This window comes from Brassica rapa, chromosome A01 (assembly GCF_000309985.2).
Source record: "Brassica rapa cultivar Chiifu-401-42 chromosome A01, CAAS_Brap_v3.01, whole genome shotgun sequence".
Classification (NCBI taxonomy): Eukaryota; Viridiplantae; Streptophyta; class Magnoliopsida; order Brassicales; family Brassicaceae; genus Brassica; species Brassica rapa.
In genome coordinates this window covers 19,216,733-19,243,470 of record NC_024795.2, presented here as the reverse complement: position 1 = coordinate 19,243,470, position 26,738 = coordinate 19,216,733, and the positions used below count along the sequence as shown (strand labels likewise).

At 36.5% G+C, this 26,738-nt stretch overlaps 1 protein-coding gene, 1 long non-coding RNA gene and 1 pseudogene across 2 annotated transcripts; 1 reads left to right on the top strand and 2 right to left on the bottom strand.

Moving 5' to 3' along the window:
- The first annotated feature begins 18 nt into the window (after positions 1-18).
- Positions 19-7,107, top strand: LOC103830619 (annotated as a pseudogene).
- Positions 2,899-3,741, bottom strand: LOC108871940. Its single transcript, XR_001958599.2, has 2 exons — positions 3,413-3,741; positions 2,899-3,324 (listed from the first exon to the last, which is right to left on the bottom strand). It is a non-coding gene; the product is annotated as an uncharacterized LOC108871940 (long non-coding RNA).
- A 294-nt stretch (positions 7,108-7,401) lies between the features above and the next one.
- On the bottom strand, positions 7,402-9,656 carry LOC103830602 (putative U-box domain-containing protein 46). Its single transcript, XM_009106426.3, has 2 exons — positions 9,402-9,656; positions 7,402-9,111 (listed from the first exon to the last, which is right to left on the bottom strand). The coding sequence occupies exons 1-2, from the start codon at positions 9,507-9,509 to the stop codon at positions 8,134-8,136; spliced, it is 1,086 nt and encodes a 361-aa protein (XP_009104674.1). The 5' UTR covers positions 9,510-9,656; the 3' UTR covers positions 7,402-8,133.
- Between the last annotated feature and the right edge of the window lie 17,082 nt (positions 9,657-26,738).

The window sequence follows — 26,738 nt, the reverse complement described above, 5'->3', positions numbered from 1 at the left end:
ACCGCTAACAACCGTAAAAGTTGTGTTTGCGGATGGTAGCAGGGAAATCAGTCATGCTCTTAATGACAACATAAATCTCTAGTTTAACAGTATAGATTTTATATCGGTAACTAAAACACAAAATAAATTATGATTTCTATACCTTTTGAATTTTAAACTATGCATAAATATAATCTTACACATATAATATTTATGTTTTAAAGTGTAACTTAGAAACACAATATGATTATTATTCTTTTGCTAGAAATAGAATAACATGGTTTTTTTATCTTAACCATTAAATTTAAAAATAATAAGTTGTAATGTTTTAATAGAAATACTTTACAATGTTTATAATTTTCAATTCAATTAATTTAATTTGTTATAAAATTTAGACTGGACTTGTTAATGGGCAAACTAAATATTTATTTTAATTTTGGATAAAACTATCAAAATGAGCTGTATTTTGAATACAGATTGTTTATCAAAGCCCGTATTTTCTAAATTGGACCAAACCCAGTCGATTGTTTGGTTCAGTTTTCAATAGAGCTCCTTTTTCTGTTTTCATGTTTCAAAAAACTTTTCGGTATCACCCAAAAAAGTAAACTCAAATGGCGATTGAAGCAGAAGACGCAATTGATAGATAGTTGGCTCCAAGGTTTGCTCATTTCCTGTATTTTCTCCGTCGTTGATAGATAGTTGGCATCCTAGATTCTACTTAACCAATTTCTTCCTTTTCTAATTTCTTTTGCGAGTCATGTCCGATGGCTTAAAAGGAATGGATCCGTTGAAATTGAAGCCGATCTGAGGCATTCACAGAACATATTGGTGAGGTCGTTCGATTTAGTATTCAACTAAGAAAAATCTCCAAAGGTGTGGGTTCAGATTGCCAGTAAATCATTTCATTCCATTTTTTTTAATCTTTTTTTTCTCTTGCAAGGATCTATGAAGATAATATTATGTGTCTTAATTTTAAAAATAAGAATTTTCTGTTAAAATATTTTTTTTTCTTTAAATCTAGTTTTATTTTCCGGTCAATTGGCTTTTCTATTATTTTAATCATTTATTTTAGAAACCTATTATCCCAAAATATTAATTATTATTAACAGTTAGTTTGTATAATATTTAAATAGCTAATATAAATATTTTAGATAACTTAAAATTTAGTAATTAATAAAATAAATTAATCCTAATCTATACTATCTTATATATTAAAAGATAAGTCAGGACTTTTTTCATGTGTGATTTTTTTTATTTGGACCATTACTTAGAAATCTTATTAAATGCATTTTATTAAGAATAATAATACATAGAATCTTTAAAATACTTTAATCATAATATATTTTGATATCTTTTTATTTAAAATATAAATATATTTATTTGAAAAATCTAACAAATCTGTTTTAAAAGATTTTTACAAGATCTTTATTTTCGAAATTATATTTAAATATTTTTCATTAATTTTGAAATTAGTTTGAAATATTATTATACATTAATAAATTCAGTAATCATTTATAAAATAAAAAATAAAAAATTCTGTAATATTTTATATATTATATAATCATAATCAATCATATTAAAAAAAAATTATTATATTGAGCTAAGTATAATAAAATTGTATTAAATTTATAAATTTTATAAATTTTATTTTCATAAGTATAAAATATTTATGTTCAAAAATAAAATCTAATATGTTGGTAAGATGGATTAAGCAAAATATATAATACATGTATAAAAATTAACATGTATTTCTTTAAAGCTTATAATATAAAATCTTTGTAACTACTTTAATCATAATATATTTTCATTTTAAATATAATATATATTTATATATTATATTTAAAAATTCTAATAAATCTGTGTAAAAGTATTTTAACAAAAATTTAATATATTTTAAGTTATCGTTTACAAAATAAAAAATAAATAAATTATATCCTATTTTACCCACTTTATAGTCATGATCATGTTAAAATACAATTATTATACTTAAATAAATATGATAAAAGTATATTCAATTGATAAATTTATAAATTTTATTTTCATAAATATAAATTATTTATTTTAAAAATATAATATGATGATAGAACGACTTAAAATTAACAAACCTTATAATACATGTCTAAAAATTAACATATCTTATACTTTTGTATATACAATAATATATTATCTAAAATGAATAAGTATAAAAAATATTAGTAAAAAGAAATACAGCTTTGAAACACGGGTCAGAATTTAGCATAAATTAAATATAAAATAATTTTCAAATATGTTTTCTCATGAATATAATAATTTGCTTGATAACTAAATGCAAATACAATAAGATAAATATATAATAAGAAGTGAAAATACATACGGTTTTAACCAAATGATTAATTATAACATCTAAATTATAAAATTATTATATTTAAAATAGTTATATAAACATTTAAGTATATGATTAATGTTAAAAAAAATATCACTAATGTTTAAAAATAATAATTTATGTATAAAAAAGTAAAAATAAACATCCGCGCGGTTGCGCGGATCAAAATCTAGTTAAATGTTACATCCATATTCATTTGTTTGGGGCTCTTTAATTTTTAATTTAAAAATATGGGTTCAAGGTTTCAAGCCCGTTAAATTAACCGACAGAAATATATTTGTTTTTTTTTCAGGATAGTTTCGACAAAAAAGCAAAATAATTTATCTCTCACCTGTCCGTTCCTTCTTCCCAAAGAGAAGAAGATGGCGATCTCCAACAGGATCCTGATCATCCGATCTTTAATGGTAAATCCTCAGTTACATTAGTTTCTCTTATTAATCTGTCATATATATCTTGTCCCCTTTGAAAGTGTTTTACGAAGAACAAACATAAATCAGATCTAACCTTTTTTAATCTCTTTTGCATGTTGGATCTGATGACTTTCTTGGTTATTCCGATGAGCTGGAAACATGTTACAATGCCTTTTTTATTGAAAGTTTAAGCCGTACAAACAAATATGGTCACAACTACTCAAATGGTATACAATCTATACAATTAACGTTTGTTAAAATTGTAGAAACTTAAACAATATATAATTATTTTAAATATGTAAAATATAATAATTTTTTTTAAAAAAATATTCTTATTTTCTAGATAAAAAGTATTTCTTATCTTAATTATCCCAAGATTTTATTATTTAACAGTTACTTTGTATAATAGTTAAATAGTTGATATAAATCAAAAAAGTTAATTTAATATTTATATATTAATAAAATAAATTAATCTATGCCATAAAATAAATAGAGTCTTCCATTAGCCAACATTGCATTCATCACCCAAAGACTTCAAATAGTTCTTCCTACATGTAGCTTGAATCTTTATCCCTGGAAAAACATATTTATTTTACCACAGATGTTAGTCCATGATCTCACGAAAAAATTAAAAAACATGTTAACATGTCTAAGTATTTACCTTTTTGTCTACAAATATTATTTCTTAAGTCTCACCAAACCTGAGATTGGATGGTTTCCAGGTATGCACCACTTTGGCGCTTGGATAAGCCACACCGTTTTCTATGGTTTAATATCATCAAGGTAAACAGTTTTTTGCTTGGAAGACATTATATGAAAAAGAATAGAAAACAGCGTGTTTGCTTTGAGGCTAGATGGCCAATATATATAGGAAACGCAAAGGGAGGCTGAGGGTTTAGGATATTCCTATTAAATTTAGTTAGAAAATATAGGCCGTTAGTTTAGGAAAATATCATAGCTTGAGAATCTAGGGGGTGATTGGTTGGGCTTTATCTCCATACTTTAGCTTTATTTATTTTTAAATCACTAAATTTTACCAATCATGCTGTAGCTTTACTTTTAAAAATTAAAGTCTACATCAAGTTTTTATTTAGTTTTACCAATCATGCTTTAGCTTTATTTTTAAAGCTACAGCAAAAAAAATAAAGCAAAACTTTTTCTTATGTATTTTAGGCAAAAATGCTACATCATCTTTTTATAAGCTGTAGAATCTGTAAAATGAAAAAAATATCTATAATATCAAATAAGTTATATAATCATAATAAAAGCTTTTATAAATATTTTAATTTTGAATTTGAGTGTTTTTTAATTATTAAGATATTTAAATAATATAAATATTATTTACATATCACATTTTGAATTACAATAATTTTTTATAATCTATAAAAAAACACTAATATAAATTATTTTAATTCATATAAAATAATAATTATATATATACAACACATATTTCATATATTTTATTTTAAAATATCTACAGCCTATAACTTACAGCTACAACAAATTTAACTACAGCAAAAGTCTCTGCAGAAAAAGTCTACAGTAACAACTTTACAGCTACAACCAATTTATCTACAGCTAAACATCTACAGCTAAATTTTTAAAGCCACAGTCGAACCAATCATCACCCTAGTTTTTTCAAGTTATGAAAAATTATATTTTAGTTGGAAAATTAAAGATTTGAAAAAAGATTAGCAACTACAATATTGATATGTTCAAGATATGGAACTATAACAATTGGTTGGGTATCTATTTTTCGATATAGGTTTGGTTTAAAATGTTGCGCCTTTTTTGGTTATTGATCTGGAAAAAATATTTGCAACTACAATATATTGCACAGTTGTTAATCCCGTTTAATTCTCAAAATTTGGGGATTTGTTATTCATTTTTTTAATATACCGGCATTTAAACCCAATAGTTATCCCTACATATGACTGACATTTTGTAAAAATTAATAATTTAATTAATAAAATAAACAAATAATTATTTGGGGTTTAGGGGTTCGTTTGTAGCTTCATACTGTACATCTAAAAATTGAAGCTTCCAAATCTATGAACACGAATGTTATATATACTTGAAGTTTATTATCGATTGCAATACAAATGTATGGTTGAAGTTAATGATTGTAATTAAAACATTGAATTACATATTAATAGATAAAACATTTGTATCGAATAATGTAAGTTTTAATTTTGAAACCTGCAGAATCCAAAGTTGTAAGTTTTAATTTTGAAACCTGCAGAATCCAAAGTTCGTGAGGAGAACACATGAATTTAAATGTTCAAGTGTCAGTGCTGATGGAACATGATGAATTAAATTTCAATATACAATTTTTTGAACATATAAAGTTAACAAAAAAAGTGTATTTAATCTTTTTTTATGGCTACGATCGAAGGAAAGACATTTGATATGTATTCTATAGTTGTTGAATTTGTTAACGTCGTATAGTTTTGGTGTAGATAAATAGATATGTTAATTGAGTAAAATAAAAGGAAAAATATCAAAAATAGTTCTTGTTGAATTAAAAGGCGTAGTGAATATATGTAAAAAAAAAATCATAGACTAAAAATATTTCAGTGGCAGAGATCTGTAAATATTTCAAAATTCCAAGGGAATCTCAAAAAAGGCCCTTCAGTTTTAATAGTATTGATTTATGGTGAATGTCAACCTATAACTATAGGCTCACTAGAAAATATTTTAGCAAAAAAAAAAAAAAAACTATAGGCTCTCATTGATGTCTCAAACATTCAAGAGCCATTTTAATCACCAAATATAAACCAACGATCACACTTAAACCTAATTATAGCAAAAGTTAAAATTAACGAGCCCCTATCTCCATTGGTTAGATCTTCTTGAGATAGAAATATAAATTGAGAAAATAAGGTCAAAGGGTTTTCTCAAACTCATCAATAACATTTCTAGAAATGGCGACTTCCATGATTTATCTTATTGTTACCATCTTGCTTGTGGCCGCTGACACGGCTTTTGCCGAATCAAACATGCTCCAAGATTTTTGTGTTGCTGATCTCAAAGGTATCACCTCTCTCTTTATCTGTTCTTCTAACATTTATATTCTGGAAAAAAAGTAGACTCATGCCACATTTCTGAATAATGAAGAGGATACGTCTCTTCTTAGAACTTTTTTTTTATTTGTAAAGTTATGTATGAACTTGAATCACTAATTTTCTTACAACACTATAATTTGGTTGTCGTTGACTTTAACCATGTTCTTAATAGGTGAGAAAGTCAACGGATACCGATGCAAAGACCCAGCACAAGTAACACCAGAAGACTTCTACTGTGAATAACTTTAATACTTCATTCAACTTGAGAAAACCCTAATACATCGCTAGGCCTCTTATATACATGAGGAGACACAAGGGTACATCTTAACCTAAAGCTTAAGTTAGCACACGCCAGCATCAAGTAGCTGGAATCTGTTCACGGTAAGGATAGGATGCTCTGATCTCCTCTGAGCTGGGTTCTCCGTACACAGAAGACGACAAGAGCTCAAGTTCTTCCTTTTACTCAGAACTGTATCAACAGCTAGTATTGAGACTTCAGTGGGCTTAATGGGCTTGTCAACACGTTTCTCAATCGGCCCAGATGCCATTGCGAAACCTTCTGTGCGAGCTGGAGTCTTTGAGGAAGATAGACTAATATCTACTACATAGGCTTAGCCAATGCTGCATCCACCACCAACACCACACTGGGCTCAGCTGTTACAAGTGCCAACGTTGAAAAAATCCCTGGCCTCAACACTTTGGGTGTCTCCATGTCTCGGGTCGACTACGCACCAGGCGGACTCAACCCGCCGCATCTTCATCCCAGAGCCTCTGAAGCCATATTCGTCCTTGAAGGACGTCTCTTCGTTGGATTCTTGACCACCACTGGAAAACTCATCTACAAACATGTCAACAAGGGGAGGTCTTTGTATTCCCAAGAGCTCTTCTCCATTTCCAGCAAAACCCTAACAATGCTCCTGCTTCCGTGCTCTCTGCTTTTGACAGTCAGAACCCCGGGGCTCAAGGTGTTGGACTGTCTCTGTTTGGTGCTAACCCCCCGATTCCTGATGACTTGCTTGCCAAGGCCTTCTATTTAGAACCACAGGAGATCCAAAAGGTTAAGGGTAAGTTCCCAATCAAGAAATAAATTTAGGTTTCAGACCATCCCCATTAATGCATCAATGAATAATGAAACAAAAAAAATGACTACTAACCAAAAGAAAAAAGTGCTTGTAAATAATATTTTTTGAATGTTGTAGATACTCTTTTAATTTTTTTTGGCTATACTGAGACCAGTTTTCAGTTTTAACAGTAGACTATATATTCATAACCAATTTTTTTGGAGTCGATATTTCTTTTGTAAACTTCGTGTCTCTGATGATATCAAGTCTTCTTCCTTCTTAATTTTTGTTACCCTAATCTTTCACCAAGATTTGATGTGGAAGAATCATTCATCTACTGAACTATTAAGAAAGAACCATATTATGAACTCTGTTTTTATTATCCCTCAAATTGATGGATAAACATCACAAGTTAAAAGGCCATAGTATGTATGTAATGTTCATTGGTTTCACATTTCTATGTATCACTCTGTTGCCAAACGGGCTCTCTCCTCTGTACCAAACCTGATTGTTTCCTCCTAAGTTTTAATTGAAAGTTTGCTTCACAAAAAAAAAAAATCAGAATCAGACCACTTTTGTCTAACGGAACCCACCTCTTGAATTCAACAGATCATGGAAACCCCAATTCTATTATACAGGCTAATGAAATTCAAAAATTCTCAGTGGATGAAAAAAGCAGAGTCGAGAGAATAAGCAGATGGCTACTAGACCCTAGTGGAGTTGGTTTGTTTATTAGAGAAATTACTGTTGTGCTCAAATACTTACACGACTTTACGTGGCTATTTGATTTGACGCCATCTAGTGTGTTGGTTAGTGTTAATCTTAGACAAGGATTGACGGTGGAGAGATTCTCTTATCACAAATATCATTTTCTTCAAACGAAATAATATCGTTTTCTTCAAACGAAATAATATCGTTTTAACTACAGATTCACACGCATCAATATGTTATTATATTGTTACTGTATATCATTTATTATTTACAGAAATATATAAGGCAGAAAGCTTTATACTAAAAACATTAGATTTATCCACGTAAAATGCGTAAAACTAGATTACACTTTGAATATTGGAGTCCATTTAGAGTAAAAACTGCAAACAAGAAAAGGTAAAACCTGTAAACACAATCATGGCTGTAGGCAACTAGTATCATATCTATACATTGACTCCAAAAAGAAAAAAAAATCAGAGAATGGCATTTGTAGGTATCTAAGATGGAGCTGTTTCCTTCATCTCTATATGTATGGGGATTCTGTTTCAGCGTCGGCTTCCTGCTGCAACCTGGAGAATTCTTAGGGCCATTGTTTGTGCATGTTCAGACCCGTTGACAACAACGCTCGTCAGTGTCCGTTTCTGTTTCTCCTCTTTACTGACGAACTCTAAACCGGATCCATCTCTTTCACTTACATTGAAGATGGTCACTAAAGCGTTCTCCACATTTGGTTGGTAGGTTGAACGCCGCAAGAACTTTAGGAGAGTGAACACCAACGCGAGCTCCGTCATTTGCTCAACCGCATTTTGGCTTGTAGAGAGCAAAGCAAGGAGAGAAAGTGAATGGTCGACCATTGCATCAGCTTGGAGCTTTTTGGTTAGTACACGTACCGCACCCGCCAGCACAGCCCTATCCCTGTTTTCTTCCAAGACACATAAACTTGAGACAGCATCGAATGCTGAGTCATCGCCTTGTGCAAGAAGATCTACTAGGAGCGCCAACACACGCAATGAACTTCCTGTGGAAGACAGCAACGCGAAAGTAGCAGCTGCATCTCGTCGTGTTTCCTTCGACCCTTGTTTCAAACAAGACATTAGAGTGTTGATGATGGAAGGGTTTTGACCTATGAAGGTTTTGTTCTCCTCGTGGGAAGAGAGGTAGAAGACGGTCTTAACGAGATCACTTTGTAGCTCAGGATCAATGTCGACATCAGGCTTTAAGAGTGGATCAAGCAACTTGGTTAGCGTAGAAGATGGAAAATGTTGGATATAGCCTAGCATGGCAGTGGGCCTCTGAGATGAGACTGATGAAGAGGATATCTTGTCAATCAGTGTTTTGACAATCGACATATCAGAACAAGCTGCTACAGTCTCAGGAAGGTCGACTAAGTTCTCCTTGCACCACTGACGGATATGGCTGGAGAGTGCTTTGTTTGGTATTAGTTTTGTGTGAGATAAGGGCTTGGGACAAACGCTGTGGTTGACTTCCCTCAGCCATCGATCAATGTAGTATCGCTCGTAGCTCTGATAAAGTGATAAACACACAGAAACAATGAGCAAGTATAAACGTATACTGAGTCATCTTTACAATTCATATATAACACAGTTACACTGAGTCAAATATGGACTCGTTGTGTTTGCTAAGTCTTAATGATTCCATGAAAGAAAGCTAAACAATTTTTTCAAACTCGACACATTCACAGTCACAGCCTTAACAAATCTACTGGATTATATGTACATCAAACTCGCCACCATGAAAGGCTTAAAGATTCCATGATAAACGATTTTATTAGAAACAAGAAAAGGATTCATACAGGATCACGCATCATCTTCTTGGACAGATGACAGAGGAATTCATCGGGCACGTTCAGCTGAAGCCTTCCTCGCTTTGAGCAGACCTTCCAGCATCTTGGCAGCTTCATCTAAAATGGGTTTCCTCTCGCCATCTACCTCTAGAATCCCCGTAATCACATCTCCGTCCTTCAGCACCTTTGTCAGTTCTTGTTGCAAGTTCTTGAATCTCGCCCCCATTGCGAAACTTCCCTTATCTATCGGAAGTTCGCCAAAAGTCCAAGGTAGAGAAAGAAACCCTAGAATCTAGAATGGGAATACGTTTGTGATCAAAAGAGACGGAAGTGAGTTTTTGATTTCTCGGCCGGCTTCGAAAGAAATCAACTCCTACTCACTTATACCGACCGTCTTTTTATTTTTACTTTATATTTTAAATGAAAAACTACTTCAAACTACACCAACATAGTATAGATTGAAAAGTTATGATTTTTATTATTTTTTTGTGTATTGAAGTATTAAAAGATTAAAATGTAATAATCCACTAGATAATCTATAATCGAATCGACAATAATAAATAGTTTTAAGGCTATTTTTTAATTGGTAAATTTGTTTTCAACTTCTCCCCACGTAATTCATAATCACAAGTTACAAAAAGAAAAAGAGAATATATCATCATTATTTTCTTTCCGTTTTTAATAATATTTTAGAGAATTTTTTTTTGAAAAAAATTAGGTGACATTTTCATTTTTAATAAATAAATTATTAATTTTTATTGTGTATAATTCTTCAGATTCTGCATTTCGTTTTTCATTTGGTTATACAGAAACTTTACTTAGAAAATATACAAATTGAGTATTTTTTAAACGGGTGTTCACAAGAGTAATTAAAAACAGGAGAATATTAGTTAACTTTGGTTACTTTACAAAAGAATAGCATCACGCCTATCCCCAGAGATAAAAGTGTTTGTGACAAGTTGGCATTTGTTGCAAGTGGTGTTTCCAATTTGGTGATCAGGGTGCATTTTGATGGAGAAGATTCTTAAATACTAATAATTTACGGTTAACATAAGAATTTGCACAGTTAAGTCTATAATATAGATTAGATGATATGGGTTAATATATTTAGGGATGTTTAACAATTTTATAAGCTTCTTTTGTAGCACCATCAAATATTTTGTGATCACATATCTGATGCTATATAATATTTCACTAAGAAGCCGTATAAACTTTTGGAAAAAAAAAGGAAAAGAAATCGGAGATCAAAGGGAAAAGAAGATCAAACTTGTTCCACCACCACCAATAAGGCAATAAGGAACGTGTTACTCAGAAACTGATTCATGCAATATAACTTTGTTATCGTCGCACCATTGTGAAATTAATCGGCCAAGCGCTTTGTTTGGGGTAAGATCAATATCAGAAACGACTTGTTGGTTCTGGCACTACAAGAAAACAGCGGTATTCTGACGGACGTTCCGACGGAAAATGAATTCCTCGGAATATACCGAGGAATTTCCGAGGCAATTCCGAGGAAACACAAAATTTGGCTTCCTCGGAATTTCCTCGGAATATTCCGACGGAATTCCGAGGAAAATTCATCTCGTCGGAATATTCCGACGGAATACCGAGGAAACTAGTATTCCTCGGAAAAAACCGATGAATTCCGAGGAAATATTATAGACGTTAGAGAGCCGTTGGAGAGCCGTTGGGGGATTTTAAAAATTCCGAGGAAATTCCGACGAACTAGCCGTTTGCATCGGAATTCCGTCGGAATTTCCTCGGACTGTCGGCAGGATTTCAACTATAAATACAAGCACCCCTCTTCCTCTTCATTCACTCCATATCTTCATCCTCCCTCTCACTTTCTTTACACACGAATTTGATTCATAAAAAACATGTCTTCTTCAAATTATTTTCGTTCTTGGATCGATCGACCTCATTTGGATCCGAACACGAGATTGCTTACGGAAGAATACCAACAAGGTATAACCGAATTCATGGGGTTAGTTCACCGACAACCGGAAGCAAAAACAGGTATGTTAAGATGTCCTTGCTCTAATTGTAAAAATAAAAAAGTTATTAAACAATGGGATGTTTGGACTCATCTATATTTGAGTGGGTTTACACGAAGTTACAAAATTTGGTATCATCATGGAGAAACTGATTATGAACATGGTAGTACTAGCGAACCTCAGCCAGCGGTTAGATTAGAAGATCCAATTAGAACGGATGTAGATTACGGTGTAGGTACTGAGCAGATGGTAAATGATCATTTTAGAGGGGAAGATTTACCCAATGCCGAAGCTAGGAGATTTTATGATATGTTGGATGCTGGAAAGCAACCATTGTACGAAGGTTGCAGAGATGGTCATTCAGCTTTATCATCTGCTACAAGATTGATGGGCATTAAGACGGATTATAATTTGGCTGAAGACTGTGTGGATGCGATTGCTGATTATGTAAAAGGTATTCTACCCGAAGATAATGTAGCTCCTGGCTCATACTACGAGGTTCAGAAACTCGTAGCTGGTCTTGGTTTATCGTATCAGGTAATAGATGTATGCAGAGACAACTGCATGATTTATTGGAGGGCGGATGAACAGCGGGTTTCATGCAAATTTTGTGGGAAGCCTCGTTATAAAGATACGAGTGGAAGAGTTCCAGTACCATATAAAAGGATGTGGTATTTGCCTTTGACGGAAAGGTTGCAGAGGCTGTATCTGTCTGAACGCACAGCGCAACCAATGAGATGGCATGCGGAGCACTCAACAGATGGTGAGATCAGACATCCTTCAGATGCAAAAGCGTGGAAGCATTTCCAATCAAAGTATCCCGACTTTGCGTATGAGAGAAGAAATGTCTACCTTGGATTATGTACTGATGGTTTCAGCCCGTTTGGCAAGAGTGGAAGACAGTATTCTCTATGGCCAGTCATTCTTACACCATACAACCTACCCCCAAACTTGTGCTTGCGACGAGAGTTTTTGTTTCTCTCGATTCTCGTTCCCGGACCAGAGCATCCTAAGAGATCACTTGATGTGTTTCTTCAGCCACTAATATATGAGTTGCAACAACTATGGGCTCAAGGTGCTGAAACATACGATGTTTCGTGTAAAGAAAACTTTCAAATGCGGGCAGTACTAATGTGGACAATAAGTGATTTTCCAGCATATGGTATGTTATCTGGATGGACAACGCATGGAAGGCTATCATGTCCATATTGTCAAGATAACACTGATGCTTTCCAACTAAAACACGGAAGGAAAACGTGTTGGTTTGACTGTCACAGGAGATTTCTACCACCAGATCATCCATATCGTAGAAGTAGGAATTTGTTTACGAAGAACAAGAGGGTGTTTGACAGTCCACCTCCGGAAATTCGTGGGAAAGATTTGAAGACACAACTTAGAGATTTTGGTGCAGAAAGGACGCCAGACGTCGGTGGACATGAGCATTTTCCGGTAGATGGTGTTGGAAACCTACATAACTGGCACAAAAAAAGTATTTTTTGGGATCTGCCATACTGGGAGGATCATCTACTAAGGCATAATTTAGATGTCATGCATATCGAGAAGAACTTTTTTGACAATCTCATGAACACGATCCTTAATGTTCAAGGTAAAACAAAGGATAATTTGAAGTCAAGACTCGATTTAGTCGATATATGTGATCGTTCAGAACTTCATGTTGATGAGAGTGGTAGGGCTCCTTTTCCCATATACCGACTTGATGCAGCGGGAAAGGATGCGTTCTTTGATTGGATTTCAAACGATGTGGAATTTCCAGACGGTTACGCATCTAATTTGCGTAACTGTATCGACAGAAAGGAAGGAAAGTTTACTGGCTTGAAAAGCCATGATTGCCATGTAATGATGCAGCGCCTCCTTCCGTTTGCCTTCAAGGAACTATTACCACGAAATGTTCATGAAGCAATTGCAGGGATAAGTGGTTTCTTCCGCGATTTATGCACAAGATCAGTGACTCTTGAAGGTATTGAAAATTTGAAGACTAACATAGCTGTGATTCAGTGCAACCTTGAGAAGATATTTCCTCCCTCATTTTTTGATGTTATGGAGCATCTTGTTATTCACCTGGTAAGAGAATTGGAACTTGGTGGTCCTGTGCAGTATAGATGGATGTATCTGTATGAGCGGTATATGTTCCATTTGAAGAAGATGGTGAAAAATTTAAGTAGGGTGGAAGGGTCTATAGTCGCACAGATGATCAATGAAGAAACTTCAAACTTTGCCGAGTACTACTTTCCAGCAGAAGTTCAGACCAAAAACAGAAGACCTGCTCGGCATGATGATAGAGGCGAACGGGCAACATATCATTGGAAGGTTCCAGACATTTTCACAGACGTTGGACGACTTAGCGGAAAACCAAAGGACCGTCGACTTACTGATCAGGAGCGCAGTCATTTGCAAACATATTTACTCACCAACTGCGAAGATGTTCTTCAATATGAAAGGATTTTCATGGCAGAAAAGCGGTTAGAATATAGATACGCCACAGAGGACGAACTAGAAGAAATGAAGCAGAGAGAATTTGGTGGATGGATGTTTACTTATGTGAGTGATGGTTTGGCCAGAGGTGAAACATTTGACGATTGGATACGCGAGATGGTCGTTGGACCAAACTTTGTTGTGAAGTCATATCCGAGATTTTGTACTCGAGGATATGCATTCACAACTCAGAAGAGGAGACGTTCGAGTACGACTTACGATGCTGGTGTTTGTTCTGCATCAGGAGATGATGTATACTACGGACACATAAATGAGATTTTGGAAATCAAGTATTTGGGCATGGTTGGATTGCGCTGTACTGTTTTCTATTGTGACTGGCACGACAACACTCCAGATCGAGGTGTGAGAACAGATGCATTTGGTGTTACATCAGTAAATTCAAGACGGAAGCTGCAATATTATGATCCTTTCATTCTTGCTTCTCAGGCCGATCAGGTTTGTTATATCAAGTACCCCCGGGTAAGGAACAGAGATGATCCATGGGTTACTGTTACAAGACTCAACCCGAGAGGCCGAGTTCAGGGAAGTTCTGAGCTGGAAGACCCACTACAACCAAGCACATCCGGCAACTTAAGTGCAGCAGAAGATTTAGGTGGAGTTGGCCTTGTAGTCGATTTAACCGACTTCGGAGAAGAAGCCGCCGTTCACGTAGAGGATGAACCAGTGATTGGAGAGTTTCACCAAGATCCAGATTCAGATTCATCTGGTGATGACGACTCGGAAACAGACTAGCGTCGACCTTTTTTTTTTTTTTTTTTAAAGGAAAATTCCGAGGAAATTCCGAGGACAATAGGTTTTCCTCGGAATTTCCTCGGAATAGATCTTCTCGATTGAAAACCCAAAGTTCCTCGGAATTTCCTCGGAATTTTCCGAGGGAATTCCGAGGAACTCTTTATGTTCGTCGGAATTTCCTCGGAAAATTCCGAGGAAATTCCGAGGAATTGGGGATTTGATTATAGATTCTTTTTCCTCGGAATCTCCTCGGTATATTCCGAGGAAATGCCGACGAACATAAGGATCTCCTCGGAATCTCCTCGGTATATTCCGAGGAAATTCCGAGGAACTTGGGGTTTTAAATTGAAAACAACGTTTTACGGATTGAATAACACGTATATAACCTTCATTAAGTGTCATAACCAGATTATGATGTTTGGAACTATGAACTTTGGTGTTTTATCCAATAACAAACACTTTTTACGATTACATGAACGAAAACCACACAACATAAGAGAAACACTTATACACTTTAATAAACGGTAAAGGGAATACTTACAATTATTTTTGAAATTGTGTTATTTCATGGTTTATGATCATCTATACAAAGAATCCTCAATGGTATGCATTATAATTGTATAAGAAATGAAATACGGCGAAAATAATCGATGTTTTAAAACCCCAAACCCTGGTTCCTCAGAAATTCCTCGGAGATTACCGAGGGTATTCCGAGGAATCCTTGTTCGTCGGAATATTTTCATTTAACCGGGTTAACCTAGCCGCCAAATATTTCGGGAAAATTGAATCAAAGAATTCCGAGGAAATTCCGACGGAAATATAAAATATTTCCGAGGAAATTCCGACGGATAGTTTCCGTCGGACCCCTCATAATATTAGGGCGAGCCCGATCTTCTTCCCCATTTCTCTCTTTCTCTCCGCGCCGCACAGCCTCTCCTCTCGCGATTTCCGGCGACTCCACCGTTCTCTCTCGCGTTTTTCCGGCGAATCTCCCCTAATCCTCCCCCATAATCATGTAAGAACCCTATCCCACTCTTTTAGGTTAGATTTGTATGGTTTTTAAGTAGATTTGATGATTTTGGAATGAGATTTATAGATTTTGTTAGGGTGAATGGTAGATTTGTGTAAAATCGAGTTTGATTATGTATTTCACTTGATTTGAATTTTTTTTTTAGTTTTTATTAATTTTGTGGTTATAAAAATCGAATTTGAAATTATATATATATATTGAAAACGTTTTTTGTATATAAAATCTATTTTTTGCATTTTAAATTCATTTATATATTTATTAAACATTTTTAAAATCTATAAAACTTTTTTTAAGATTAAAAATCATTTATATAATATTTAAAAACATTTTTTTTGTGGTTATAAAACGTTTTATGTATTTTATATGTAAAATATAAATTTCTATATTTATTAAACATTTTTAATATTATGAAAACTATTTTTGTAATTATTTAACATTTTAAACATTTTTAAAACTATTTTTCGTTATTATTATGTTTTTGGGATTTATTTAAACTATTTTTAAAATTTTTAAACTATTTTTTATTTATTAAAACTTTTTTTATTAATTATTAAACTATTTATATTTTTGTGATTAAAAACTATAATTTTTAAATATGTTTTTTTTTAATTTACAGGTCTAATGATGATCAGATCCGGCCTCGCCAGCGTCGTAGCCGGGGTGGTATGGGGAGCCAGTCTCGGGGTTCTTCCAGCCATGTTCAGGATTCCGTTTCGCCCCACAGCTCATACCATACATCTCCCTCTCCATTACTCGCTCCTGCTGCTCCCGCTCCCGCTGCTGCACCCGCTCCTGGTCCCGCTGCTGCACCCGGTCCTCCGGGAGTGATGAGCGTTGCGGAGTTGGTTCGACAGCCCGGTCGTGACCATCTTCCCTATCTCACTGAGTATCCACATGGACATGGTCAAACATGGTAATTTAAACTTTTATTTTTTATCCTTAAAATTTGATTGATTATTAATAATTTGTTCTTTTTATTAGGTTCAACCGATCCGGGAACGGGATCAGCGCATGGATCAACCGTATGATGTACTCTGCCCTCGACAAGGGACATCCGACTTTCACTCACTTCCCCGTCGAGAAGCAGCATCTGTGGTTTCGTCAGTTTGCGGTAAGTATTCAAAATTTTTACTTATATTTTTTATTTATTAAAACTATTTTTTGTGATTATTAAACTATTTTCTATATTTATTAAACATTTTAAATATTTTAAAAACTATTTTTTAATTATTAAACTATTTTTTATTTATTAAAACTTTTTTTTTGTAATTATTAAACTATTTTCTATATTTATTAAACTATTTTTTATTTATTAAAACTATTTTTGTAATTATTAAACTATTTATATTTTTGTGCTTAAAAACTATTTTTAAACTATTTCAGCAAGAATTCAACTGGAATTCCGATGATACGCTCTCTATCTATAACCATTTTGTCCATAAAGTTATGGACAACTATGGGAAGCAGATGTACGAGTGGAAGAAGAAGTGGGAAGCAAACAAGGTAGTTTTTAATTTATTAACAATTTTTAATTTATTAAACTATTTTTTAAATTATTAAACTTTTTTTTTTTAAATTAAAAGGTCCCAAAGTCGATGAACGACACGGTATGGAAGGAGTTGTGTGAGCATTGGGATAAGGAAGAGACGAAAGAAACTTCTTCCACCAACTCCAACAACCGCAGGAGCGACCGTAAAGGGAAGGGCATCTACAAGCATAACTTGGGTGCCCAATCTATTGCCACTCTCGCGGATCGCATGGTAAGTTCAACCGCTTTTTCTTTAATTATTTAAGTTTCAGAATTTTATTTTTTATGCATTTTTTCAAATTTCTAATGTTTGTTTAATTTATTTTTTTTTCAAGGCGGAAGAAAATGAGGGCGAGCCGGTTGATGATCTCGCCCTAATGAAAAGGGCGTATACCAACAAGAAGACCGGTCAGATTGATGATGGTCTTGTGAGGGACGTGGTCGACCTGGTCCAAACTCAGGTGTACGACGAAGTGTCTCAGCTTCAAACCGATGATGACGATTCGACGGCTTCGACCAACTTGTCCCGGGTTCGAATCAACGAAATCGTTGAATCGGTAAGTTTTTTTTTTAAAAGTTCAATTTATTTATTTCTTGATTTTTATTTTATCATCAATTTATATTATCTAAATTTGGTTTTTTATATTTCAGTCGGTTCCAAAGAAGAAGGGACGTATGGTCGGTTTGGGTCGTCGCTCCCGGTCGGCTGCTCCTTCTTCTGCACCACCGCCATATGTTGATCCGGAAGTTCTTACGGCTCAGCTGAAGGACAAGGATGATCGGATATCTGCGTTGGAGACCCAGATGGCAGCTCAACAGGCGGGCTATGAGACCCAGAAGAGGCTCAACGAGCAGATGATGGAGATGATGAAGAGGATGTACCCGAACGAGGTGTTCCCGAACATCCAAGACCCGTAGTTTTTTTTTTTTTTACCAAAAACTCTGAATGTTTTATTTAACTTTGAATATTATCTACTATGTTTTATTTAATGTTTTATTCAATTTTAATTTTAATTTTAAATTTTAAATTTAAATTTAAAAAATTTAAATTTTTTTTAAAAAAATAAATTTTTTCGAAATTCCGAGGGAATGGAGTTCCTCGGAAAATTCCGAGGAACTTTCTTCCCTCGGAATATTCCGAGGAACATAATTCCCTCGGAATTTTCCGAGGGAATGGAATCCTCGGAAAATTCCGAGGGAAAGTTCCTCGGAATTCCGAGGAACTCCATTCCCTCGGAAAATTCCGAGGGAAAATATGTTCCTCGGAATTTTCCGAGGAACATATGTTCCTCGGAATTTTCCGATAAACATTCCGAGGAATGTTTTGTCGAAACTTCCGAGGATTTGACCATCGGAATTCCATCGGTTTATTCCGAGGAACCATCCGACGAACATATGTTTCTCGGAGTTTCCTCGGAATTTTGTTTCCTCGGAATTCCGTCGGAAATTTCCGACGGAATTCCGAGGAAGTATGAATTTCCGAGGAGATATTTCCGAGGACTTTTTTCGTCGGTATGTCGTCGGAATAGCGTTATTCCGACGATATACCGACGATTTTTTCCCTCAGTATCCCGATGTTTTCTTGTAGTGTGGAGACAAGTCTGGTCACTAATCTCCTCCAGCCACCTTTCGATATTTTTTCTTTCATATGTATAAGAAGGAAAACACACAGAGGAAAATCAGAAGGCATTCTAGAATTCCGACCTATCTGCTTATTAATTAAAGGGAAACTAAAATAACCTGTCCACAAGTCAAAACGACAGGATCACGCATTATCTCCTTGGAGAGTGGACAGAGAAACTCTTCCGGAGCTGAAGAACACAGACTCGATCGGATCTTTTCCAGACAATTCAAGATCCGAATAGCTTCCTCAATAGCTTCAATTTCGACGGCTCTACCATGGTTTTTTTCATCCAAAATCACCGTCGAGACCTTCCTGAGTTCGTCTCTTAGGGAGTGCGCATACTTGACCGTCGCCTCATCGGCTCGTTTACCCATTTAGACTGAATTTTCAGAATGATGCTAACTAAACAAAGTAAAATTTAGGGTTTCTAAACGGACAAGGTAAATAATAATATGGGGTCACTTTTTAAAGGGTCACGTGAGTTAAGCAAGGCCTACGACTTTTAATTTTTTTTTTTTAATTTTAAAGTAAAAATCCAACAACAAAAGAGTCTGGGACTATCGAAGTGTGTGTTGACTGACCGAGGATTTCTGATTCTCCAATGGGGACAAATACTCTACCAGTAAGGAGGCTGTCCGGATGTGGCGAGCTCAGTTTTGCGAGGAGTGCATTGTTAAACGCTTTTTTGATTTCTCTAAAACCCAAATTTGCCTAGTTGCGTGAACTTAATGTTGCTCACCCTGCACCTAAGGTTTGACTTCCCTGTCTCTTTTGTCCATTGCTGTCTTCTTATTTGTTTTTTTTTGTCCCTGACTTATTTTTTCTCGGAAGTCACTGATGGGGCTACATCTGATATATTTTACTTGGTATGTACATTACATCTACTCATTCTTTTGTTGTCTGCCACTAGTTTTGCTTTGAAGAGTGTATTAGGCACTGCCGTGATTATTTTTCTCTCACCTCACTACACTTGATTGATCTAGTCTCTGAATAAATCTCATTCTCTCACCATGCTTAAATAATGAAGTCAGCCTTGTCACACTTTTTTTTTTGAAACCGTTGAGAGCAAGTGTCTTATCTTCATGTGGTGCTTATTCTGCATAATTGGAATCTTTGCTCCTAGATAAGATCCCCTTCATTCTTCTAGAAGCTTTGTACCATCTTCAGGCTTTAGGTATAATGGGCTATGGCCTTGTCCTTACGTATGTGTAACAGTGTGGAGGTGGAGAGGTTCCTCGTGGTTCTGAGAGGAATTATATTTAACAAAAACGTAATTGCTCCTGGTAAAATGAAGAGAAAGATTGTCAGCGCATGGATTATTCTTCTTGGTTGCCTTCTTTAGTACAAGAAAGGTGAAAACCAAACCAATGCCGACTTGGTTAGAGAAGAGCACTGAGAAGTTCTGGTCAAACTGGAAGATGACTTGTTTTTGTCACTACCTCAGTAAATCTGAGGTTAGTGCAATCGCAAGGCTGAGAAAGATGGACAACAATAGACTTGCGAATGCCTGTGGAGCTGTAATTATGAAAAACCCAAAGCATGTACCGTACTCTTAAGAAGACAAAGTAAAGATTCTCCTCGACGAAGTGGCAAAAATTCTTCAGGTATACTACACACCATTATTTTCTGTGAAGTCATTATTATATAAGCCTGAAATGTTCTTTTTGTAGGATGATTAAGCTTAGCCATACACAGGAAGAACAAGTCGGTAATGGGACAATAGCTGTTAGTGCTCTCGATATGCACTTTAAATCTTGTATGCATGCCTGCCTCTAGCTTTGAAGAGTGTAAATATATGGTTCGTGACAAAATTTAACGACTAGTTGATGTCAATGACCGTTAAGCCCCGTTGTACCTTGTTTTAACTTTAGGTGAAGAGGCCTTTGTGTCCCAAACCCTGGCTTTTCTGTTTTGTTTACTGGTACAAGAAGGTGGATATTGCAGGTGCAACAGTACTATGTTTAGTCTACAGCCCATCGGAACAAAGTTCACAAGACAATTTGGAGATCTAATTGCTGTGAGCACTGAGTTTTTTTCTAGATTAGATAATAATGGACTGTACATATCTAAGATACACATTTCTACATCTATGCATTTTAGAAGAAGATGATGTTTACCTGTCATTGGCTTGAAGGTCCCACAAGTCTATACACAACATATTGTTTATCCCCTGCCTTGTGACAGGTATCGTGCTCATGACTTTATAGGACTATTTTAGGAGTGACTATTGATGCCACACAAAGATAAATCAACCCAGTAGTGGAAAGAGGGACGAGTAAAAGTTTGCTTATATCATAAGAATGAAATGTTATCTGTACAAGTATTCAAAAGATCAAAGATGGATTAAGTATTGTCTCCACAACATTTATAAGATCAACATGGATCCAATATTTCTGCAAGTATTCTAAAGATCAATATTGACCAGTATCTATATGGAAGAGTAGGTATTCAAAGGAAGATCTAAGACCTATTTTATTCTCAATAGTCTTTTAGAAACGCAGATACTATATTCTGAACCCGTTCTGTCCCGTAGTCTAGAAACTGTGGCAATCAGATTTTCCTCTTCCTGTAGAAGTTGCAGACTGGCTTCATCTTGCTTGCAGACATTGCAGATTATTACCACAGCCTTTTCCACAGCTTCTTTCTTGAAAATCTGGATCATTCATTTCTTTGGCAGCCTGTTGGTGTGCAGAGAGTAGAGCCAGAAGAGGTAGAATGCGGTCAACCCAGGCTACAGCTTTGGCCTTTCTGGTAAGTATGGAAACAACCCCTTCTTGTAAAACCCTGGTTCTGTTTTCGGTTTGACACTGTGTTGAAAGCGGATGCGTCATCATCATCGAGTACATCAATTAGGGGCTTTAAGGCACCAGCACGACCTATAGGCTGCATGTTAGAGTCACAAGAAGACAGCAGAGATAATGTAGCAGCAGCGTCTTCTTGTGTCTCCTTAGAACCCTGCTTCAGAGAAGACATGAGCGTTTTCAGCTATGAAGACTCTGTTCTCCTCCTGAACTGACACGTGAAAGACTGTCTTAACGAGCTCCCTTTGAAGCTCATGATCAATGTCAGCTCCTCCGAGTGACCAAAGAGAAGCAGAAAATGGGGAAGAGTCTTGCTTGGCGATGGAGTTCTTTAGCCGCCTCCCTCTGAGAAGAAACTGATGAAGATCCTATCTTGTTATGGACAAGCGCCTTGTCAGAATAACATTGTTTTCTTTGCACCATCCTAGAATCAGACGCGAGACTGCTTTGTTAGGTATGAGCTCAGTGTAAGTAATATTGTTTCCCTTGAATGTGCCATTGTATTGATACGTAAATATATAGTACACAAGAGAGAGATATTCTAGGAGAATATACTGAGTACAATATCTACTGATATCTAAACTATATACAAGATACTTATCATCTTATACCCTCCCGCAGTCGCAGCGTTGACTCCGTTACGCCAAGACTGGATCGAAAATTTTGGAACAGTGAAGATGGCAATCCTTTGGTAAAGATGTCGGCGTACTGAAGTGAAGAAGGTATATGAAGTACCCTGACTGTGCCCATGTGTACTTTTTCGCGAACAAAGTGTATGTCGATCTCGATGTGTTTTGTTCGCTGGTGTTGAACCGGATTTGTTGATAGATACACGGCGCTCACATTATCACAGTAGACGATCGTTGCTTGCGTAAGGGGTCTTCCCATTTCAAGGAGCAAATTCCTTAGAGAGCAAGACTCAGCAACAGCATTGGCAACCCCCTTATATTCAGCCTCTGCACTGGATCTCGAGACAGTTGGTTGTCGTTTTGCGGACCAAGAAATCAAGTTATCGCCTAAGAAAAGACAGTACCCTGAGGTTGATCTTCTTGTCGAAGGGCATCCTGCCCAGTCAGCGTCCGTATACGCCGTGAGTTTCATAGTTTGGCCCTTTAGCAGCTGTAACCCCATCGTCTTCGTACCTTGTAAGTAGCGGATCACACGTTTTAAGGCAAGGAAGTGGCTCTCTCTGGGATCATGCATGAATAAGCAGACTTGTTGCACTGCGTAGGAAATGTCCGGTCTGGTGAAAGTCAGGTACTGCAGTGCTCCGGCAAGGCTACGATATTCTGTAGGATCAGAGATAGGTTTGCCGTCATTTTCAGCAAGCTTTGACTTCATATCGACTGGGGTTGCACAAGGCTTGCATTCTGACATTCCGGCGCGTTGTATGATCTCGTCTGCGTAGTGAGACTGACTCAGAAGTATGCCTTTTTCATTGTACTTGACTGAGACGCCAAGGAATGATTGTATTCTGCCAAGGTCAGTCATAGGAAACTCGCGCTTGAGAACAGCAATGATCGTGTTCTTCAGAAGCTCCGTGGAGGCAGTAACGAGGATGTCGTCCACATATAGAATGAGATATGCCATCTGATTATTTTTCCTGTAAACAAATAAGCTTGCATCCGACTTGCTTTGTATAAAACCATTGTTAGTAATAAACGTCACAAATCTTGCATTCCAAGCTCGGGGAGCCTGTTTTAGACCATAGATTGCACGCTTTAGTTTACATACATGATCCGGTTTTGTCTTGTCAACAAATCCTGGAGGTTGAGTCATGTATACTGTCTCGTCGAGCGTTCCATGTAAGAATGCGTTTTTGACGTCTAGTTGATTGACATTCCATCCAGAGTTGAGCGCGATGTGTAGAACCGCACGGATAGTCACTGGTTTTACTACAGGACTGAAAGTTTCCTCAAAGTCGACGCCATGTTCTTGTGATTTTCCATTGGCAACAAGTCTTGACTTGTGGCTTTTGAACTCTCCTTCTGCGTCAAACTTATGCTTGTACAACCATATAGAACTCACAATATTAGTGTTAGGTGGTCGTGGGACCAAATCAAAAGTCTCGCTTTTAACTATAGCATCGTACTCGACATTCATTGATGGATTCCAATTAGGATCAGCAAGAGCTTTTTTATAGCTAGTAGGAAGTGGTGAGTAAGTTTGAGTATGAAGGGAGAAAATGTGTTTTCTTTTTGAAATACCATGTTTGGAGCGGGTGGACATGGCATGCCTCGGTACCTCTCCTGCTGCTTGAGCAGGTTGAGTTGGCGCCTCAGGTTGAGGTGGAGTCGCAACTTGAGTTGTTGTAGTTGCAGGTGGTGACTCCAGAATGGCTTTGAAAATGGGAGAAGGGTTAGTGTCGACGTCTAAGAAGTCGTATTGCGCATCTTTGTTGCGTTTTGGACTTTCATATGGGAAACAATTTTCATCAAACCGCACATGTCGTGACAGTATGATTTTTTTAGACATCAAGTCGAAGCACCTATAGCCTTTGTGATTTTGAGGATAGCCAATGAAAATACACTTAGAAGAACGAGGCGAAAGCTTTGAAAGGTTAGAATGATTGATATTTGGATAGCATAAACAACCGAAAACTTTTAGGTGAGAGTAAGAGACAGGTTTTTGAAAGAGTACCGAGAATGGTATTGCGTTTCCGATTGCTTTGGATGGTAATATGTTGAGAGTGTGGACCGCTGTATGAAGAGCTTCTACCCAGAAAGAAGAGGGTAGATTAGCTTGAAAGAGTAGACTGCGCACTGCGTTGTTGATAGTGCGAATCATTCTTTCAGATTTTCCGTTCTGCTGCGAAGTATGTGGGCAGGAGAAGCGGAAGGTTAGTCCCTTTTGAGCGAAGAAGTCATGAAAACTGGAGTTATCGAATTCTCCTCCATTGTCACACTGCAACGACTTGATAGTTTTGCCAAATTGAGTGTTAACATAGTTAAAGAAATGGAGGAATTTTGAAAACGTTTCATGCTTATACCGCAGGGGATAAACCCAGAGAAAGTGTGTGTACTGATCGAGGAAGAGAACATAGTACTTTATACCACTTAGACTCTGAATCGGTGAAGTCCATAAGTCGGAGTGAATGATTTCAAATGGTTCTTTAGCCGTAGAAGTTGAGATGGTGAAAGGAAGCTTTGTGTGTTTGGCAATTTGACACGCAGAACATAACTGAAAAGCATCGCGTTTATTACAAGATAACAAAGAAGAAGAAAGCAAAGAATTTAAAGTTTGCTCATTAGGATGAGCTAATCTACGATGCCAAATATTAGAAGAAGCAGAAAGCAAAGCCAGAGGGGGAGATGTCGCTTTATTGTTGAATGGAAGGAGCGGATAAAGGTCTCCTGAGCTATCACTGCGGAGAATCGTCCTCCGTGTTTGAAGATCCTTCACAGAGAAACCAAGAGGATCAAATTCAACAGAGCAAGAGTTATCTTTTGTAAAGCGACGAACAGATATTAGATTTTTTATAATAGATGGTGTGACAAGAACTGAATTTAAAGAGAGAGGACGAGAAAGAGTGCGAAAAGAATGTGAACCAGAGGAGCTAATCGGAATCTTACCACCGTTCGCAACCGTGACTGCATTTCCGATGCTATGTTTAAAAACAGATTTTAGATTACCTGCTGTGTTCGTAAGATGAGCCGTGGCGCCAGAATCCATGTACCACTGGACATTGGTTGGATCAACAAGCGTCATGGTGTTGAAAGCAGAGGCGAAGTCAGCGGTTGGCTCGTACTTTTGATTGGCAGCATTGTTGTGTGGACCTTGTACGAAGTATTGTTGCTGGGGGCGTGGACCTAGTAAGCCTTGTTGAGGGTTTGCGGTCTGTGGGGACTGCATCCAAGGCCCGTACTGTTGTTGAGGCCACATGGAGTATCCCGCTTGCCAATAAGGAGCGTTCCATTGATTGTAGTAAGGTCGTTGTTGATTGTAGTTGCGACCTCTTCCTCGATTGCGACCTCTGTTTCCTCTGCCACCAAAGTTCCGTGATTGATTGTGTGAAGAAGGCTTCGGCTCTTGTTGGCTGGTGGTGACGTTGAGAACTTTCGGAGAGGAAGAAGACTCGTCCTTGTGGGGTGAAGGCTTCTTACCCTTGCCTAGGCGATCCTCCTCCAAAAGAAGCATTGATCGTGCTTGGTCAAACGTCGGAAAGGGTTGACGATGCATGATGACGTTGATGATGTTGTCATACTTAGCGTTGAGACCGTTGAGGAGGTATGTGACCATTGTTCGTTCGGAAACAGGGGCATCGACGTTCGCCATGAGATCAGCAATAGACTTTAGTTCCTGGCAGTAAGCGTGAATGGAGAGATCACCAATCTCTTGTGAACGAAGCTTGTGATCAAGTTGAACCGCCCAAGCTTCCTTATTGTCACGGAAGAAAGTTTCAAGACGAACCCAGATCTCACGTGCCGTTCCACCAGTCTTGAACGTGCTGCGAAAGAGATCTTTGGAGAGAGTGCCATAGATCCAAAGCTTGACAACGCCATCACGTTTCGTCCATGCTTCGTCGGCATCGTTGTCTGGTAAGACAGTGCCGTCGAGATGTCCAGCGACATCGAAGCTCAGACAATGGGTCCGGAATAGTTCGCGCCATGCGTCGTAATTTCCGTCATCGATGTCGAGGAGAAAGGGAACGTGTGTTTTGATGTTCGTGACACCATAGACACGATCGAGTGGTGCAGCAGCAGCTTGATCGGCCATTGTTGCGCAGAAAAGAAGAAATAAAGAGAGAAGAAGAAGATAGAAGAGAGAAAGATGGGAATTTGCGTATAAGAGGTTCAGGAAGAAGAACCCTCTGATACCATGTAAGTAATATTGTTTCCCTTGAATGTGCCATTGTATTGATACGTAAATATATAGTACACAAGAGAGAGATATTCTAGGAGAATATACTGAGTACAATATCTACTGATATCTAAACTATATACAAGATACTTATCATCTTATACTCAGTACTGTCTAAGGGATCCAATGTCTTATTGTTAACTTCCCGGAGCCAGCGATCGATATAATGAAGCTCGTACGTCTAACACAAGAAAAGATTAGTTCCAATTACAATTAAAGAAGAATACTAAACCAAAAACAACGACAAGTTCAAAGAATTGATC

Excerpts from the sequence above, each read along its gene's own strand:
- LOC103830602 (XM_009106426.3), bottom strand. The coding sequence starts at position 9,509 with ATGAAGCTGCCAAGATGCTGGAAGGTCTGCTCAAAGCGAGGAAGGCTT. Across the intron at positions 9,112-9,401 it reads AGAAGATGATGCGTGATCCT|AGCTACGAGCGATACTACAT; the intron begins GTATGAATCCTT and ends TCACTTTATCAG.